At 39.1% G+C, this 21,255-nt stretch overlaps 1 protein-coding gene across 3 annotated transcripts in view; it reads right to left on the reverse strand.

Moving 5' to 3' along the window:
- Nucleotides 1-21,255, reverse strand: part of dnah2.L (dynein, axonemal, heavy chain 2 L homeolog) — a 113,616-nt gene that overhangs the window by 80,618 nt on the left and 11,743 nt on the right. For all 3 annotated transcript variants that reach the window (XM_041587379.1, XM_041587378.1, XM_041587380.1), the window contains exons 5-9: nt 3,532-3,760; nt 2,867-2,977; nt 2,422-2,660; nt 984-1,175; nt 741-898 (exon numbers count right to left, since the gene is read on the reverse strand). In XM_041587379.1, coding sequence (XP_041443313.1) covers nt 741-898; nt 984-1,175; nt 2,422-2,660; nt 2,867-2,977; nt 3,532-3,760 — 929 coding nt within the window. The remainder of the gene's footprint in view (nt 1-740; nt 899-983; nt 1,176-2,421; nt 2,661-2,866; nt 2,978-3,531; nt 3,761-21,255) is intronic.

The raw sequence follows: 21,255 nt of genomic DNA on the forward strand, positions 1-21,255 counted from the left end.
TATTGCAGTTTATGGGAGATGTCCAGGGATCAATTTGGAGTTGTTGGCAGCCTTCCTTCGAGTTGTTTAAAATCAAATCAAATTGAATTCGAGTTTTCGGCTCGATTTAATTCATCCGAGTTTGAAAAATTTGATTTTTTTTTAATGTTTCGATTGGTCGAATTTTTGAATTTATGGGAGTTTAGGGGAGTTTTTAAAAACTCACATGAATTTGAAATTCAACCTTTGATAAATGTGCCTCTAAAAGTTCATATAAAGGCGAACAACCCCTTTAATGGTTGAGATAATATGAACACATAAGTCCCAGTACAGGTATGGGACCTATTATCCAGAATGCTCGGGACCTGGGGCTTTCTGGATAATGGGTCTTTCTGTAATTTGGATCTTCACACTTTAAGACTACGAGAAAATCAACATTAAATAAACCCAATAGGCTGGTTTTGCTTCCAATAAGGATTAATTATATCTTAGTTGGGATCAAGTACAATGTAATGTTTTATTACAGCAGAGAAAAAGGAAATCATTTTTAAAAATTTTGATTATTTGATTATAATGGAGTCTATGGGAGACGGTCTTTCCATAATTTGGAACTTTCTGGAAAACAGGTTTCCAGATAACGGATCCCATACCTGTACAAACATATTCACTTGTGCTGTGGATAAGGGAGTGCTCGGAGGACAGACCGAATGTGTGAATAATATAACAGAAGGGAACAGCTTGGGTCGCTGGGGGCTACACACCTGTGATGGATGCTGGCGGCAGTCAGGTAATGCTCCTTCCAAGCAATACAGCACATGATACAATCCTTTAGCAACTGCCGACTGGACATCACGTAGCCTTGAAATATACGCTCTAGGGACACCTGCTGACTGCACAGCCGGATCAGCTCATTACTGACCTAGTGAAACAGGACAGGCTCTTGTAAACAACAATATTTACATATTCATTTCTTCCCAAGCCATCGATTCTTTCATTCCACTGACCTTGCGAAACAGCGAGGTGAGTCTCTCCCGAGTGTTGTAGAAGGGCGAATTGACCCAGATGACCCGGACCAGACTTAGAAGTCGGGGAAGCTTTGATGGGATGTCCTTCGGCTTTAGGGTTGTCAGCTCTTCAAAGGGCTCCTTTAGTACTGATAGGAAGGAGAGGTTGGACTGAGCCTGGATGGAGCCCTCCTAATTGTGTGACAAGGAAAAATGAACAGAATGAGGAATACAATTTAAACTACAATGCATTAAAGGGGTGGTTCATCTTTAATTTAACTTTTAGTATGTTACAGAATGGCCAATTCTAACCAACTGTTCAATTGGTCTTCATTTTTTCTTTTCTATATATATATTTTTTAATTATTTGCCTTCTTATTCTGACTCTTTCCAGCTTTCAAATGGGGGTCACTGACCCCATCTAAAAAACAAAATGCTTTGTAAGGTTACAAATATATTGTTGTTACTTTTAATTACTAGTCTTTTTATTCAGGCTTCTCCTGTTCATATTCCAGTCTCTTATTCAAATTAATGCATGGTTGCTAGGGGAATTTGGACCCTAGCAACCAGATGGCTGAAATTACAAACTGGAGAGCTGCTAAATTAAAAGCTAAACAACTCAAAATCCACAAATAAGAAAAATAAAAACCAATTTCAAATTTTCAGATTTTTCAAAATTTCATTCTATACATCATACTAAAGGTTAACTCAAAGGTGAATGACCCCATTTAAGGCCCCCCCTTTCCTTTAAACACCCAGCATAAGTTCATGGAAGTAAGAAGTTATAGTTAGTACACAATCCCAGAGGGTGTGAGTAAGTGAGTGTGCTCATGGAAGTAAGGGGAAGTTATAGTTAGTACACAATCCCAGAGGGTGTGAGTAAGTTAGTGTGCTCATGGAAGTAAGGGGAAGTTATAGTTAGTACACAATCCCAGAGGGTGTGAGTAAGTGAGTGTGCTCATGGAAGTAAGGGGAAGTTATAGTTAGTACACAATCCCAGAGGGTGTGAGTAAGTGAGTGTGCTCATGGAAGTAAGGGGAAGTTATAGTTAGTACACAATCCCAGAGGGTGTGAGTAAGTGAGTGTGCTCATGGAAGTAAGGGGGAGTTATAGTTAGTACACAATCCCAGAGGGTGTGAGTAAGTGAGTGTGCTCATGGAAGTAAGGGGAAGTTATAGTTTGTACACAATCCCAGAGGGTGTGAGTAAGTGAGTGTGCTCATGGAAGTAAGGGGAAGTTATAGTTTGTACACAATCCCAGAGGGTGTGAGTAAGTGAATGTGCTGATTTGTTCAATGCTCCAAGTAACAGACCAATGGATTCACGTTAGTAATAACAACATATAGGAACTGTAGCATCAGATAGTTGTGTAGTGAGAAGTAAACACCTCCTAACGGGGACCAACTGCATGGCTGTCACTCCAACTGGCCCTCTCTTACCTGGATCTGTTTGGCCAGTTTATGAAAGGGCCCCACATAGGAAGACTTTGCTAATTCCAGAATCATCTCAATGTGTTTGACCCCAGGTTGGTCGAGCTGCTTGCTGATCCCGGACAGGTCTGCGCATCGGTCCCTCCAAAACTCAATCTCTTCCAAGGGGCCCGAACTCTCCCCAATCTCCACAGCTTCCTGGGCGCTGAGAACCTCTTTGATCTGGCGGGTCCAATGGACCATAGCGGCTGTAAGAAGGACGACTTATTAACCCCATATTAAGATCCTCAAGGTAAACCAATAGCAAACAACTGGGTCTGTTTTGAATGTCCGAGACAACCAATCAGCAATGAGGTTTTGCTGGTGTGGTACAGACATTGGCTGGCAGTTAGTGAGGTAAGGAGCATAGTGAGAGTGGGTGGGCTGGTGATTGGCCACATATTGTTCCACTTACTTTCCAACCGCTGCACAAGATCCTTGTCTTTCACGGCCACGCCCACATCTAGGTGCAAGGCCTCCATGGGAACGTAGAGGACGGTCTGACCCTGCAGTTTGTACCGCGCATCTGTGGAGGCACACCATTGGTTAGCAGGTAACCAGGAAGGTTTGCGCATTAATAAACATTAGAGATTTAAAGGAGAAGGAAAGGCTAAAATTAAGTAAGATTTATCAGAAAGGTCTATATAAAATTAAAGGCTGGAGTGACTGGATGTGTAACATAATAGCCTAAACATTACTTCCTGCTTTTCAGCTCTTTTGCTTCCCACTGATTGGTTACCAGGCAGTAACCAATCAGTGACTTGAGGGGGGCACATGGGTCATAACTGTTGCTTTTGAATCTGAGCTGAATGCTGAGGATCAATTGCAAACTTACTGAACAATTATGTCCCATGTGGGCCCCCTTATAGTCACTGACTAACTCAGAGTTAGAGAGCTGAAAAGCAGGAAGTAGTGTTCTGGCTATTATGTTACACATCCAGTCACTCCAGCCTTTATACATTACATTTTTGGCTAACTAACTATATTAGAAACATTTTTTATTTTGCACCGGCTATCTATTAACCCAGTTTTTATTTTTAAACTGAATATTCCTTTAAGGGAGGAGGAGCTATACGTAACCTGTGAGCGCAGCCAGGAAGCGGTGCACGTGGGCAGAGAAGTTGTTGCGTATACTCTCCGGCCAGGTGGTGTTGCTGAATATGTAGGGCGCATAAAGTCCGTTCATGAGTCGGAGCAGGGCCACGATGGATGTGCCTCGAACTGAACCAAACTGCAGCGTTTCCTCCAGGTTCTCTGGCCTGAGACTGGCGCCCTCCTTGCGGATAAAGTACATTAACTGCTCCACATTCTAACGGAGAGAAATTCAGAAGCAGATAGAAGAACACATTAGCCATAACTAAGTTGTGGGAGGAGTTATTGGTGCTAATGAGTACATGTGACTGGCACACAAAACTGCCACATTGCCCTGTGTATTTATAGAAGGCACCTGAGCCATCCAGGCTGCTGTTAGGATGGGCACTTTTACACTTAACATTAGAAGTTCTCATGATATTAGCAGTTCTACACTGTGTACATCATGAATTTGTGACAGGAGCGCCCCCTGCTGTACAAATACCACATGCTTAAAGGGATTGTTCACCTCTTAGTATGATGTAGAGAGTGATCTTCTGAGACAATCTGCAATTGTTTTTCATTTTTTTTATTTGTGTTTTTTGAGTTATTTAGCTTTTTTTATTCAGCAGCTCTGTAGTTTGTCATTTCAGCCATCTGGTTGCTAGGGTCCAAGTTACCCTAGCAACCATGCATTGATTTAAATAAGAGACTGGAATATGAACAGGATGGGCCTGACTAGAAAGAGGAATAATAAAAAGTAGCAATTATAATGCATGTGTAGGCTTATGGAGCATTTGTTTTTCAGATGGGGTCTGTGACCCCTATTTGAAAGCTGGAAAGAATCAGAAGAAGAACACAATTAATAGAAAATGAAAATCAATTGCAAATTGTCTCTGCATCAGGCCAAATCAGACTAATACCATTGTTTTGGCCCCCCCAAGCTGAATGATTGGTCCATAATAGGTCCTAGACTATCAGGTATCTATAATGTCGTTAGATAACTGATTCAGTTATACCATGTGACACATATCAAGCAAATAAGAGGGCAGCTATTTATGTGTGTATATAATATATAAATATATATACACAAATAAAGGGGCTCATTTTCCCATGAAAGAGGAGACACAGGAGATCTATAAATATTGTAAGGGGAATCAGAGCAAGAAGCCTTAAGAGAGAGGGGCCCCAGCTACAAACCAGGTAGGAATTCAATTTCCAGCCCAATCAATAGGACCCGGCTCAGGCCTGAGTCTGCGCTAATCTACTGAATATGGGCTAATGTATTAATTGCTATAGTCACTTGTTATGGGTAATGTATTAATTGCTATAGTCACTTGTTATGGGCTAATGTATTAATTGCTATAGTCACTTGTTATGGGCTAATGTATTAATTGCTATAGTCACTTGTTATGGGCTAATGTATTAATTGCTATAGTCACTTGTTATGGGCTAATATATTAATTGCTATAGTCACTTGTTATGGGCTAATGTATTAATTGCTATAGTCACTTGTTATGGGCTAATATATTAATTGCTATAGTCACTTGTTATGGGCTAATGTATTAATTGCTATAGTCACTTGTTATGGGCTAATATATTAATTGCTATAGTCACTTGTTATGGGCTAATATATTAATTGCTATAGTCACTTGTTATGGGCTAATATATTAATTGCTATAGTCACTTGTTATGGACTAATATATTAATTGCTATAGTCACTTGTTATGGGCTAATCTATTAATTGCTATAGTCACTTGTTATGGGCTAATGTATTAATTGCTATAGTCACTTGTTATGGGCTAATATATTAATTGCTATAGTCACTTGTTATGGGCTAATATATTAATTTCTATAGTCACTTGTTATGGGCTAATATATTAATTGCTATAGTCACTTGTTATGGGCTAATATATTAATTCTATAGTCACTTGTTATGGGCTAATGTATTAATTGCTATAGTCACTTGTTATGGGCTAATGTATTAATTGCTATAGTCACTTGTTATGGGCTAATATATTAATTGCTATAGTCACTTGTTATGGGCTAATATATTAATTGCTATAGTCACTTGTTATGGGCTAATGTATTAATTGCTATAGTCACTTGTTATGGGCTAATGTATTAATTGCTATAGTCACTTGTTATGGGCTAATGTATTAATTGCTATAGTCACTTGTTATGGGCTAATGTATTAATTGCTATAGTCACTTGTTATGGGCTAATGTATTAATTGCTATAGTCACTTGTTATGGGCTAATGTATTAATTGCTATAGTCACTTGTTATGGCTAATATATTAATTGCTATAGTCACTTGTTATGGGCTAATGTATTAATTGCTATAGTCACTTGTTATGGGCTAATGTATTAATTGCTATAGTCACTTGTTATGGGCTAATATATTAATTGCTATAGTCACTTGTTATGGGCTAATATATTAATTGCTATAGTCACTTGTTATGGGCTAATGTATTAATTGCTATAGTCACTTGTTATGGGCTAATATATTAATTGCTATAGTCACTTGTTTATGGGCTAATATATTAATTGCTATAGTCACTTGTTATGGACTAATATATTAATTGCTTATAGTCACTTGTTATGGGCTAATGTATTAATTGCTATAGTCACTTGTTATGGGCTAATGTATTAATTGCTATAGTCACTTGTTATGGGCTAATATATTAATTGCTATAGTCACTTGTTATGGGCTAATATATTAATTGCTATAGTCACTTGTTATGGGCTAATGTATTAATTGCTATAGTCACTTGTTATGGGCTAATGTATTAATTGCTATAGTCACTTGTTATGGGCTAATATATTAATTGCTATAGTCACTTGTTATGGGCTAATATATTAATTGCTATAGTCACTTGTTATGGACTAATATATTAATTGCTATAGTCACTTGTTATGGGCTAATGTATTAATGCTATAGTCACTTGTTATGGGCTAATGTATTAATTGCTATAGTCACTTGTTATGGGCTAATGTATTAATTGCTATAGTCACTTGTTATGGGCTAATGTATTAATTGCTATAGTCACTTGTTATGGGCTAATGTATTAATTGCTATAGTCACTTGTTATGGGCTAATATATTAATTGCTATAGTCACTTGTTATGGGCTAATGTATTAATTGCTATAGTCACTTGTTATGGGCTAATATATTAATTGCTATAGTCACTTGTTATGGGCTAATATATTAATTGCTATAGTCACTTGTTATGGGCTAATGTATTAATTGCTATAGTCACTTGTTATGGGCTAATGTATTAATTGCTATAGTCACTTGTTATGGGCTAATGTATTATGCTATGTCAACTTGTTGGGCTATTTTTAGTCACTTGTTATGGGCTAATGTATTAATTGCTATAGTCACTTGTTATGGGCTAATGTATTAATTGCTATAGTCACTTGTTATGGGCTAATGTATTAATTGCTATAGTCACTTGTTATGGGCTAATGTATTAATTGCTATAGTCACTTGTTATGGGCTAATATATTAATTGCTATAGTCACTTGTTATGGGCTAATATATTAATTGCTATAGTCACTTGTTATGGGCTAATATATTAATTGCTATAGTCACTTGTTATGGGCTAATGTATTAATTGCTATAGTCACTTGTTATGGGCTAATGTATTAATTGCTATAGTCACTTGTTATGGGCTAATGTATTAATTGCTATAGTCACTTGTTATGGGCTAATGTATTAATTGCTATAGTCACTTGTTATGGGCTAATGTATTAATTGCTATAGTCACTTGTTATGGGCTAATGTATTAATTGCTATAGTCACTTGTTATGGGCTAATGTATTAATTGCTATAGTCACTTGTTATGGGCTAATATATTAATTGCTATAGTCACTTGTTATGGGCTAATATATTAATTGCTATAGTCACTTGTTATGGGCTAATATATTAATTGCTATAGTCACTTGTTATGGGCTAATGTATTAATTGCTATAGTCACTTGTTATGGGCTAATGTATTAATTGCTATAGTCACTTGTTATGGGCTAATGTATTAATTGCTATAGTCACTTGTTATGGGCTAATGTATTAATTGCTATAGTCACTTGTTATGGGCTAATGTATTAATTGCTATAGTCACTTGTTATGGGCTAATATATTAATTGCTATAGTCACTTGTTATGGGCTAATATATTAATTGCTATAGTCACTTGTTATGGGCTAATGTATTAATTGCTATAGTCACTTGTTATGGGCTAATGTATTAATTGCTATAGTCACTTGTTATGGGCTAATGTATTAATTGCTATAGTCACTTGTTATGGGCTAATGTATTAATTGCTATAGTCACTTGTTATGGGCTAATGTATTAATTGCTATAGTCACTTGTTATGGGCTAATGTATTAATTGCTATAGTCACTTGTTATGGGCTAATATATTAATTGCTATAGTCACTTGTTATGGGCTAATGTATTAATTGCTATAGTCACTTGTTATGGGCTAATATATTAATTGCTATAGTCACTTGTTATGGGCTAATATATTAATTGCTATAGTCACTTGTTATGGGCTAATATATTAATTGCTATAGTCACTTGTTATGGGCTAATGTATTAATTGCTATAGTCACTTGTTATGGGCTAATGTATTAATTGCTATAGTCACTTGTTATGGGCTAATATATTAATTGCTATAGTCACTTGTTATGGGCTAATATATTAATTGCTATACTCACTTGTTATGGACTAATATATTAATTGCTATAGTCACTTGTTATGGGCTAATGTATTAATTGCTATAGTCACTTGTTATGGGCTAATATATTAATTGCTATAGTCACTTGTTATGGGCTAATATATTAATTGCTATAGTCACTTGTTATGGGCTAATGTATTAATTGCTATACTCACTTGTTATGGGCTAATGTATTAATTGCTATAGTCACTTGTTATGGGCTAATATATTAATTGCTATAGTCACTTGTTATGGGCTAATATATTAATTGCTATACTCACTTTGTTATGGGCTAATATATTAATTGCTATACTCACTTGTTATGGGCTAATGTATTAATTGCTATAGTCACTTGTTATGGGCTAATATATTAATTGCTATAGTCACTTGTTATGGGCTAATGTATTAATTGCTATAGTCACTTGTTATGGGCTAATGTATTAATTGCTATAGTCACTTGTTATGGGCTAATGTATTAATTGCTATAGTCACTTGTTATGGGCTAATGTATTAATTGCTATAGTCACTTGTTATGGGCTAATATATTAATTGCTATAGTCACTTGTTATGGGCTAATGTATTAATTGCTATAGTCACTTGTTATGGGCTAATGTATTAATTGCTATACTCACTTGTTATGGGCTAATGTATTAATTGCTATAGTCACTTGTTATGGGCTAATATATTAATTGCTATAGTCACTTGTTATGGGCTAATATATTAATTGCTATACTCACTTGTTATGGACTAATATATTAATTGCTATAGTCACTTGTTATGGGCTAATGTATTAATTGCTATAGTCACTTGTTATGGGCTAATGTATTAATTGCTATAGTCACTTGTTATGGGCTAATGTATTAATTGCTATAGTCACTTGTTATGGGCTAATGTATTAATTGCTATAGTCACTTGTTATGGGCTAATGTATTAATTGCTATAGTCACTTGTTATGGGCTAATGTATTAATTGCTATAGTCACTTGTTATGGGCTAATATATTAATTGCTATAGTCACTTGTTATGGGCTAATGTATTAATTGCTATAGTCACTTGTTATGGGCTAATGTATTAATTGCTATAGTCACTTGTTATGGGCTAATGTATTAATTGCTATAGTCACTTGTTATGGGCTAATGTATTAATTGCTATAGTCACTTGTTATGGGCTAATGTATTAATTGCTATAGTCACTTGTTATGGGCTAATGTATTAATTGCTATAGTCACTTGTTATGGGCTAATATATTAATTGCTATAGTCACTTGTTATGGGCTAATGTATTAATTGCTATAGTCACTTGTTATGGGCTAATGTATTAATTGCTATACTCACTTGTTATGGGCTAATGTATTAATTGCTATAGTCACTTGTTATGGGCTAATATATTAATTGCTATAGTCACTTGTTATGGGCTAATATATTAATTGCTATACTCACTTGTTATGGACTAATATATTAATTGCTATAGTCACTTGTTATGGACTAATATATTAATTGCTATAGTCACTTGTTATGGGCTAATATATTAATTGCTATACTCACTTGTTATGGACTAATATATTAATTGCTATACTCACTTGTTATGGACTAATATATTAATTGCTATAGTCACTTGTTATGGGCTAATATATTAATTGCTATAGTCACTTGTTATGGGCTAATGTATTAATTGCTATAGTCACTTGTTATGGGCTAATATATTAATTGCTATAGTCACTTGTTATGGGCTAATGTATTAATTGCTATAGTCACTTGTTATGGGCTAATGTATTAATTGCTATAGTCACTTGTTATGGGCTAATGTATTAATTGCTATAGTCACTTGTTATGGGCTAATGTATTAATTGCTATAGTCACTTGTTATGGGCTAATATATTAATTGCTATAGTCACTTGTTATGGGCTAATGTATTAATTGCTATAGTCACTTGTTATGGGCTAATGTATTAATTGCTATAGTCACTTGTTATGGGCTAATGTATTAATTGCTATAGTCACTTGTTATGGGCTAATATATTAATTGCTATAGTCACTTGTTATGGGCTAATATATTAATTGCTATAGTCACTTGTTATGGGCTAATGTATTAATTGCTATAGTCACTTGTTATGGGCTAATATATTAATTGCTATAGTCACTTGTTATGGGCTAATGTATTAATTGCTATAGTCACTTGTTATGGGCTAATGTATTAATTGCTATAGTCACTTGTTATGGGCTAATATATTAATTGCTATAGTCACTTGTTATGGGCTAATGTATTAATTGCTATAGTCACTTGTTATGGGCTAATCTATTAATTGCTATAGTCACTTGTTATGGGCTAATGTATTAATTGCTATAGTCACTTGTTATGGGCTAATGTATTAATTGCTATAGTCACTTGTTATGGGCTAATATATTAATTGCTATAGTCACTTGTTATGGGCTAATATATTAATTGCTATAGTCACTTGTTATGGGCTAATGTATTAATTGCTATAGTCACTTGTTATGGGCTAATGTATTAATTGCTATAGTCACTTGTTATGGGCTAATATATTAATTGCTATAGTCACTTGTTATGGGCTAATGTATTAATTGCTATAGTCACTTGTTATGGGCTAATGTATTAATTGCTATAGTCACTTGTTATGGGCTAATGTATTAATTGCTATAGTCACTTGTTATGGGCTAATGTATTAATTGCTATAGTCACTTGTTATGGGCTAATATATTAATTGCTATAGTCACTTGTTATGGGCTAATATATTAATTGCTATAGTCACAGTATTGACAGCACATGGGGTGGCCGGGAGCACGTTGGCCCCTGTATAAGAACACTCACACTAATTCAACTCATTTAGACTCATTAGCGCTCGTTAGAATCAGCTTCACAACAAGTAGCTTCCTTATATCTGTAGTCAGACCAGGGACGAGACACCTGTGACCCTGCAGATGTTGTGCAACTATACCTCCCAATGCATTGCATAGCCTTGATAGCCATGGGTAGTGAGATACAGCCACATAATGAACTGAACCAGGATACCCAGGTACTCAGGGGGAGGGCAGTGACATAACTATGGAGGAAGCAGATCCCAAGGGGCAGGCGTCTGATTCATCTATAGGGGGGCCATGGGTGACCTGCAATTTCACACACATTTTTGTGTCATGGGTGACAACCCCCTTAAATTACACCACTGGGTGAGGATTATTGGAAGTATTTGTCTCCCTTAGGACCAGGGCACATGGACTGTTAATAGAATTGGGGCGGGGGATCAGGTACATGGGAGAAATAGTGGGAATAGAATTGGGGTGGGGGAGCAACTTCAAGGGATAAATAGTGAGTATAGAATTGGGGTGGAGGATCAGGCCCATGGGAGAAATAGTGAGTATAGAATTGGGGTGCGGAAGCTGCTCCATCGTAGAAATAGTGAGTATAGAATTGGGGTGGGGGGAGCAGCCCCATGAGAGAAATAGAGGGAATTGGACTGGGATGGGGGAGCAGCTCTAATGTAGAAATAGTGGGAATAGGATTGGGGTGGGGGATCAGGTTCATGGGAGAAATAGTGGGAAAATATTTGGAGTGAGGGAACAGGTCCAAGGGAGAATAGTGGGAATAGAATTGGGGTGGGGGATCAGGTCCATGGGAGAAATAGTCGGAATAGGATTGGGGTGGGAGAGCAGCTTCAAGGGATAAATAGTGAGTATAGAATTGGGGTGGAGGATCAGGTCCATGGGAGAAATAGTGAGTATAGAATTGGGGTGGGGGAGCTGCTCCAAGGGAGGAATAGTGAGTATAGAATTGGGGTGGGGGAGCTGCTCCAAGGGAGAAATAGTGAGTATAGAATTGGGGTGGGGGAGCTGCTCCAAGGGAGAAATAGTGAGTATAGAATTGGGGTGGGGGAGCTGCTCCATGGGAGAAATAGTCGGAATAGGATTGGGGTGGGAGAGCAGCTTCAAGGGATAAATAGTGAGTATAGAATTGGGGTGGAGGATCAGGTCCATGGGAGAAATAGTGAGTATAGAATTGGGGTGGGGGAGCTGCTCCAAGGGAGGAATAGTGAGTATAGAATTGGGGTGGGGGAGCTGCTCCATGGGAGAAATAGTCGGAATAGGATTGGGGTGGGAGAGCAGCTTCAAGGGATAAATAGTGAGTATAGAATTGGGGTGGAGGATCAGGTCCATGGGAGAAATAGTGAGTATAGAATTGGGGTGGGGGAGCTGCTCCAAGGGAGAAATAGTGAGTATAGAATTGGGGTGGGGGAGCTGCTCCATGGGAGAAATGGTGAGTATAGAATTGGGTTGGGGGAGCAGCCCCATGAGAGAAATAGAGGGAATTAGACTGGGATAGGGGAGCAGCTCTAAGGTAGAAATAGTGGCAATAGAATTGGGGAGGGGGATCAGGTTCATGGGAGAATAGTGGGAATAGAATTGGGGTGGGGGATCAGGTTCATGGGAGAAATAGTGGGTAATAGAACTGGGATGGTGGATTTTGTTTTGCAATAAGTGCATGTAAAATTGTTGAGCACAACTGCACAAAGAGCCCCTGTGTATGTGCACACAACACACTACCTCATGATTTGATGCTAATTTTGTTTGCCAGCACAAGATTGTTGAAGACTTGGTTTATCCAACTAGTCTGCCTTACAACAGCAACATGGAGGGCTGGAAATATTCCAAATATTGACAGTAGCGCTATGAATTATTGAGCTGAGCCTCACATGTACGTACAGTAAACAACAAAAACACAAATATGAGCCACAAATATATCTCATGGCACAACTGGGGGCAAGCAAGTCCCATGTTATTGAAAGAAGTCTATTGACTCGGCTCCCACGGATCAGAAGCACAACATAATAAATTGCTTTTACCCTTGCAGATAAACAGGGGCCCGCAGGGAAATATACTCAGAAACATGTTGCTTGGGGCAGGAGGGGGCACAAAACTTTGCACTTACGGGGAACACACGCACAGAGGGAGCAGTGCAAGTAGTTAGGGAATTTGGCCAAGGAACTTGCGGTGACGTGTCCTTCACAGATTCAGTGTGAAATGAAGAAGAAGATCTCACGTGGAGACAATCAGTTCTCATTCCCTACATCAGTCTGTGCATCTGCCAACATGCCAGATGTTGCTGTACTACAGCTCTCAACTGATCTGCCACCACTTTCTCATCACAAGGGAATCAATAAGATATGTGTGACCTAAAGACCATGTAAGCATGAGCCTTAAAGTTGGCCAAGTTAATTGAGGCATCGTCGAGAAACTATACTGTGTCCACTTGCCTGACTAAGACTGGTCAACACTAAGCCTCTCTGGTTCATATTTAATAGGACCACTGCATCAGAAGGCCATTAGCCAACACAAGGCTCATCTTCTCTGGGGGTCGTCCTCTGCATCTCCCCTTGGCCCCACCAAACTGAAGAACAACCAATGCATATATCTGGGCAGTAGTAGAGGCCAAGCCTGTGCACTAAAGTACTACAGGTTGGTAGTGGGTGCCAATGACTAGGGGGTGAAGGAGGGGGCTCCAGGAGAGCATTTCAATGTCCTACATGGCCTGATCTAGCACAAATCTGATCAATGGGCCTGTGGTCTAAATGGCCAGATGTCCTACAAGGAGTCAAATAAGGTATGGTCAGCTGTATATCATCAGTTGCTGAAGTTCCATGCACTGGTCAACATGGTGCATCAGCAGATGACAGTTTCATATCTGCCCAATCAATGAGCTGACTGATTTGTGGTACATAGATACTAGATAGATACTAGGCAGGATCATCTAGCCCCACACACATATCCAAAAATCACACAAAAACCAATGTTATCAAGGTGTGTAGTGTTACCTAGTTAAGTCAAAGGCCAACACAAATGGGTCTGTCCTCACACCAGTTTGAAGGTTGTAAGAAAGACTTGGAAGGCAAAACGTAAGCGCAAGAGTGCTAGTGAAGTGAAGGCAGAAATGAACGCTAGCGAAAATTCACTATAAAATGCTTGCCCAGCCATAGTAACGCTAGTGAAAATTCGCCAACATTCTGTTGCTGAGACACAACTTTGCATTCTAGTGAATTAGCATAGTGGTAACGAATTTGCGTCTGGCGAAGTGGTGCGGAGTGTGGTGAAGCGGTCGCTGGCGAAAATTTGCCCTTTAGTGAATTTGCCCCATGACTACCTAGCATATAGCAAATATCCATTATACCCAATTGTCCGAAACTGTTGTTAGAGTGCACCTCCAAGCTAAGGCTCTGTATCCATCTAGGTGAGCCCCAGTTTGGGAACCACTAGTTTAGAGGAATCAGACAAGGGGTACAGAGAATTTGGGGAGGCAGTGTGATTGTTTGGACTTGGCACGTGACTACAGACGAGCATGTGACTGCCGACTATGCTGCAAGTGCCAGCTGAGTTGATTAAAAACACTTCTTGTTCCAGTTTAGTTCTTTTGTTTTGAGATAACTTTATAGAAGTGCGTTATGAGCACCCACCTCCCACTCAACACTTGTTATTTACCAGTTGCCAACGTCTTGGCGCCTTAATGGGCTTATTTGAATTATTCATTTGAAAGGGTGGTGTTCTACTGCACTGCTGCGACACCACACCTGGCTGAATAGCTGCTCTGGGGAAGGAATCCCATTGCCAAATTCTACGAGGCTGACCCTGTTTACAGCAGAGCAGCTGCCGATCCAAAGAAGAACTTATCTGCAAGCGATGTTCAGTAAATTTAGGAATGATCCCAGACAGATGGAAATGGAGTCAGGTGCCCACGCTGAAATGCAGGTAAACAAAGGGGAAAATGGAAGTAAATGTGGGCAGTCATTTGTAATTTACTTTACTTTTTCTTTAGCAGTAAGAAGACCTGTGACCTTAAGAAATAATTCTAAATTCTTTTCTATCATTTTAGTTGAGCAAAACAAACTTTACTTACACTATATTTATTATTTACATTTTGTTTCCTGCAGTATTGGAATTACACAACCACAGCAAGCAGATTGGAGCCATTTTGTGACCATTTGTTACTAAAATAAATTGTGTAATCACCCCAAAATAGAGTCCTGCACGGGTCCATTTTTTGGAACCTGAAATCCGCAACCCACATTCTTACCCGATCAGACCCGAAAGTAACTTATCCGCAAACCCGGACCTGCTGACTATCAAGAATCAAGAAGTGCTGTTATTGTGAACCAGAAGTGACATCATCGGAAGTAGTTGTGATCAGAAAAAAAGGAGTAAAACAGGAAGTGCTGTCATTGTGAACCAGAAGTGACATCATCGGAAGTAGTTGTGATCAGAAAAAAAAGGAGTAAAACAGGAAGTGCTGTCATTGTGAACCAGAAGTGACATCATCGGAAGTAGTTGTGATCAGAAAAAAAGGAGTAAAACAGGAAGTGCTGTCATTGTGAACCAGAAGTGACATCATCGGAAGTAGTTGTGATCAGAAAAAAAGGAGTAAAACAGGAAGTGCTCTCATTGTGAACCAGAAGTGACATCATCGGAACAAGGCGTTATCAGAAAAAAGGAGTAAAAACGCTATTGAGAAGACCCGCCGCCCGACCCGCAAACCCGAAGAACCTCCGAAACGCATCTATACCTGCACCCCGAACTTCTACCCGCAAACCGTAGGGTACCGCAGGTTTTTGCGGCTAACCCACAGGTACCCAACCCGCTGCAGGACTCTACCCCAAAATCTTGTGTATGTACCAGAATAGAATTAATGTCCATGCAGAGTGGCAAACTGAAGCCCATAAACAATAGAAGGACAGAAATGTGCTGTTTCTTTTGACAGAGGACTCAGAGCAGCATTACTTTGAGGGATTACTGGTGTATTTATATAGACCTTTCTGATACTTCTTACCTAACTTTAGCCTTTCCTGCTCCTTTACCAGCAGCTGGAGGGTTGCTCTCTATACAGTCATATGAAAAAGTCTGGGAACCCCTCTCAGCCTGCATAATAATTTACTCCACTTTCAACAAAAAAGATAACAGTGGTATGTCTTCCATTTCCCAGGAACATCTGAGTACTGTTGTTTTCTGTACAAAGATTTTTAGTGAAGCAGTATTCAGTGCAAAAATTTGGGTACGCTTGTAATTTTGCTAATTTGAATGCATGTAACTGCTCAATACTGATTAATCGCAACACCAAATTGGTCGGATTAACTCATTGAACTTCATAGGCAGGTGTGTCCAATCATGAGAAAAGGTATTTAAGGTGACCAATTGCAAGTTGTGCTTCTGTTTGACTCTCCTCTGAAGAGTGACAACATGGGATCCTCAAAGCAACTCTCAAAAGATCTGAAAACAAAGATTGTTCAGTATCAGGGTTTAGGGGAAGGCTACAAAAAGCATCTCAGAGGTTTAAACTGTCAGTTTCAACTGTAAGGAATGGAATGAGGAAATGGAAGGCCACAGGCACAGTTGCTGTAAAACCCAGGTCTGACAGGCCAAGAAAAATACAGGCGGAAGATTGTGAGAATGGTTACAGACAACCCAAAGATCTCCTCCAAAGACCTGCAAGAACATCTTGCTGCAGATGCAGGTGTATCTGTACATCGTTCTACAATTCAGCACAATTTGCACAAAGAACATGTGTATGGCAGGGGGATGAGAAAGAAGCCCTTTCTGCACTCACACAAAAACAAACACACTCGCTTGTTGTATGCAAAAGCTCATTTAGACAAGTCACAGTCATTTTGGAACAAAGAGCTTTGGACTGATGAGACAAAAATTTAGTTATTTGGTCATAACAAAAATCGCTTTGCATGGCGGAAGAAGAACACCACATTCCACAAAAAACACCTGCTACCTACTGTCACTTTTGGTGGAGGTCCCATCATGCTGTGGGGCTGTGCGGCTAGTTCAGGGGCTGTGTGGCTAGTTCAGGGACTACTGGGCCCTTGTTAAAGTCGAGGGTCGGATGAATTCAACCCAATATCAACAAATTCTTCAGGATAATGTTCAAGCATCAGTCACAAAGTTGAAGTTCCGCTGCAGGGGTCGGATATTCCAACAAGACAATGACCCTAAACTCACTTGGAAATCTACAAAGACATTTATGCAGAGGGACAAGTACAATATTCTGGAGTCCCCCGACTTGAATATCATGGAAAATCTATGGGATGATTTGAAGCAGACTGTCCATGCTCGGCAGCCATCAAATTTAACTGAACTGGAGAGATTTTGTATGGACCAATGGTCAAAAATAGCCACATCCAGAATCCAGACACTCATCAAAGGCTATAGGAGGCGTCTAGAGGCTGTTACATTTGTAACTAAGTATTGATGTAATATCTCTGTTGGGGTGCCCAAATTTATGCACCTGTCTAATTTTGTTATGATGCATATTGCCTATTTTCTGTTAATCCAATAAACGTTATGTCACTGCTGAAATACTACTGTTCCCATAAGGCATGTTATATATTAAAAGGAAGTTGCTACTTTGAAAGCTCAGCCAATGATAAACAAAACTCCAAAGAATTAAGAGGGGTTCCCAAACTTTTTCATATGACTGTATACGTATATCTATTCCTTTCATCGTCAATGCAATGTTATTGAATTAAAATAAATGAGAATTTGGGGATGGGCTCAGTAAATCCCTCTCCCGCCTTTAGGACCCATATTCCTCTGTACATAATGAAGACTAAGTGCAAAATCTTTTAGCCAGAGGGTCAGAATGGCCGCTCAGCAGGGCACACATTGGCACAGCTTTTCCCATTGGCTGAGTACTGCCATCACTTCCAGGTAACAACACAAAATTGTCCTAAAAATAAACCCCCGCACCTCCAGCTGGAAAGTGCACATAAAATGGAACAATCTCCACAGGGCCCGAGAAGGAGGAGAATGGCAGTAAGTGGCATTAGAGAGTGAGGCAAGGCCAAAATCACACGCAGCCCCTTGTTCCTATGGCACCAGAAATTCATGTACCGTTACCCAATAATCAGTAAACAAGCAGTCCTGCTGGATCGCTGTAAACGTCGCCCCTACGGGGGTATCTCGCCGCTCGGGGAAGGAACAGCCAAGTTCCTTCTGTAAATAACAGAATGTTTTTTACCAATTAAAGGAACAGTAACAGATTGCTCAAACACAGCCCAGTCTGAGCATCCGCTGAGCTTAATGTGTGTTACATTTCAGCTACAATTGATTCACATTCTGGAGTCTGCATTGCTCATGGGCAGGGCCTCCATCAGGGGGGTACAGTCACGGCCATCAGGGGGGCCCGACAGTGATGAACTTTTCTAAAGAGCCAGGCCCCCCTTGACAGCGCCAAAGCCATGCCACCTCCTTCCGAAGTCCCGAAATGCAGAAGTGCCGTAAAATCCGAACAGCCAAAGTCCCGAAACGGCGAAAAGACCCAAAGTCCCGAAAACAGCCGAAACTGAAGTCCTGAAGCAGCGGGAAGACCCAAAGTCACAAAAACAGCCAAAATCGAAGTTCTGAAGCGGCGAAAAGACCCGAAGCCCCGAAAACAGTCTAAACCGAAGTTCTGAAGTGGCGAAAAGACCCGAAGTAACAAAGACAGCCAAAACTGAAGTCATGAAGTGGCGAAAAGACCCATAGTCACGAAAGGAGCCGAAGTTGAAGTCCTGAAGCCACGAGTTCAATTCCTCTGAACACCAATGTAATTTTTGTTTTTTTTTAATCCCTTGGCCACCAATGTATTATTTTAATACTCTATAGGCCCCTGCCACCAATGTTTTTTTAAAAAAATATACTTTGAGGCCCCATTGTAAGGGGGGCCCTGGCACCAATGGTTATTTAAAAAAAACTTTCATGGGGGGGCCCTGGCGCCAATATATATTTTTTTACTTATAGGGGGGCCCTGACCCCAATAGCTTTTTATAACTTGTGTGTGGGGGGGATTACCTTTTTTAGGGCTGATGTCTTTGTGGTCTTTTAACTGTGATGTGGAGTGGGCAGGGCTTGGGCCCGGGTGGGCAGGGCCCAGGGGCTCCCGAAAATTTTGTTGTACGGGAGTCAGGAGGCCCGTGGCAGATATCATGATCGATGGAACAAAACAAATGTGGGTCCATCATAGGTAACATTCTTATGGAACATTCACACAATTCAGTGCTCTCTCCAAATATTTACCATTATTACAGGTATGGGATCCATTAACTGGAAACCCATTATCCAGAAAGTTCTGAATTACAGCAAGCCTATCTCCCACAAACTCCATTTTATCAAAATAATTCAGATTTTTAATAATGATTTCCTTTTTCTGTGTAATAATAAAACAGTAACTTGTACTTTATCCCAACTAAGATATAATTAATCCTTATTCACAATACTGTCCCCTATGCACTCGATCCCGACAGCTACCTGTGCTCATCGGTGGCCCCTTTAAAGGGGAACTATTACGAAAATGAAAATTGAATATAAGCTTCTTCGTACTGAAATAAAAAAACTTTCTAAATACAATCAATTAAATATTCTGCATCATTTCTGAAATAATCAAGTTTATCTTCACTATCCCTCTCTCAGCATCTGTTTCTCTTCATTCTGTCTTCATGCAGCAGTTGGGTGTCAGATATTCATTGACAGTTAGATCCAATATATCTTATAGGGGGGGCTCCTTTCCTAGCACATGTATTAGAGCTCACTCAAATAACTGATTCCAGTACAAACAAAATCTAACAAAATAATTGCCTTTTGCACAAATCCTGCATGTAGAGAGACATGATGTTGGGTGAGTTTAATAGAGTGAGCTCTAATACAGGTACATCTGCTAGGAAAGGAGCCCCCCTATAAGATATATTGGATCTAACTGTCAGTGAATAGTAAACATAAACTTGATTATTTCAGAAGCGGTACAGAATTTTTAATTGATTGTAATTAGAAAGTTTCTTATTTCAGTATGAGGACGCTTATACTCCATTTTAATTTTCGCAATAGTTCCCCTTTAAATTCACTTCCTAAAATCCCACCCACAAAAGTATAGGGATGTCACTCATCTAAAACTCCCACCTTATGTTCTCTCTCTCATCCAGGAGTCCATACTGTCGATCCCCACAGTCACCTGTGCTAATGGGTGGCCCCTTTAACAATATGAATTTAAAGGAAAAATATACCCCTAAAATTAACACTTAACAGATAGTTTACATCATATTAAGTGGCATATTAAAGAATCTTTAATTCAAAATCTTTAAATTCAAACTGGTCTATATATTTAAGTAAATATTGCCCTTTTACATCTCTTGCCTTGAGCCACCATTTCGTGATTATCTGTGTGCTGCCTCAGAGATCACTTGACCAGAAATACTGCAGCTCTAACTGTAACAGGAATAGATCACCTGACCAGAAATACTGCAGCTCTAACTGTAACAGGAAGAGATCACCTGACCAGAAATACTGCAGCTCTAACTGTAACAGGAAGAGATCACCTGACCAGAAATACTGCAGCTCTAACTGTAACAGGAAGAGATCACCTGACCAGAAATACTGCAACTCTAACTGTAACAGGAAGAAGTGTTGAAGCAAAAGACAGAACTCTGTTAATTGGCTCATGTGACCTAACAAGTTTGGTTTGTTGGTATGTTTGTGTGCACTGTGAATCTTGGACCCCAGGGGTCGGTTTGGCACTTTTCTATTTATGATTACCCAATGGCACATACTACTAGAAAAGTATATTATTATGAAAATGGTTTATTTACATGAAGCAGGGTTTTACATATGAGCTGTTTTATGCAATATCTTTTTATGGAGACCTACATTGTTTGGAGGGTATAGTTTTCCTTTAATGTTCCATTCTTGTATTTGAGATCAGAATTAGTACCTAGTCTAAACACCAGTGGGGTGCTACAGCTGAGCAAAAGGAGGTGTACAGATATACAGATACACAGAAGATATACCTGCTCCGTAGAGGAACTGAACGGAATATACACAGTTAAACCTTCCCACAAAGCCGTGACTCATTCCCAAATGCCTGTTTTTCCTCTCTAAAAGGTACAAAATATTCTCTGCAAACTGGAATTTTCCCTCATTTTCTGGCAAGTCACCAATAAACCCCCCCCCCTGAATTATAACATTGCCCTTTGCTTGCTAAACAAAATTGA

The sequence above is a fragment of the Xenopus laevis genome, chromosome 3L, assembly GCF_017654675.1.
Source record: "Xenopus laevis strain J_2021 chromosome 3L, Xenopus_laevis_v10.1, whole genome shotgun sequence".
NCBI classification, from domain to species: Eukaryota; Metazoa; Chordata; class Amphibia; order Anura; family Pipidae; genus Xenopus; species Xenopus laevis.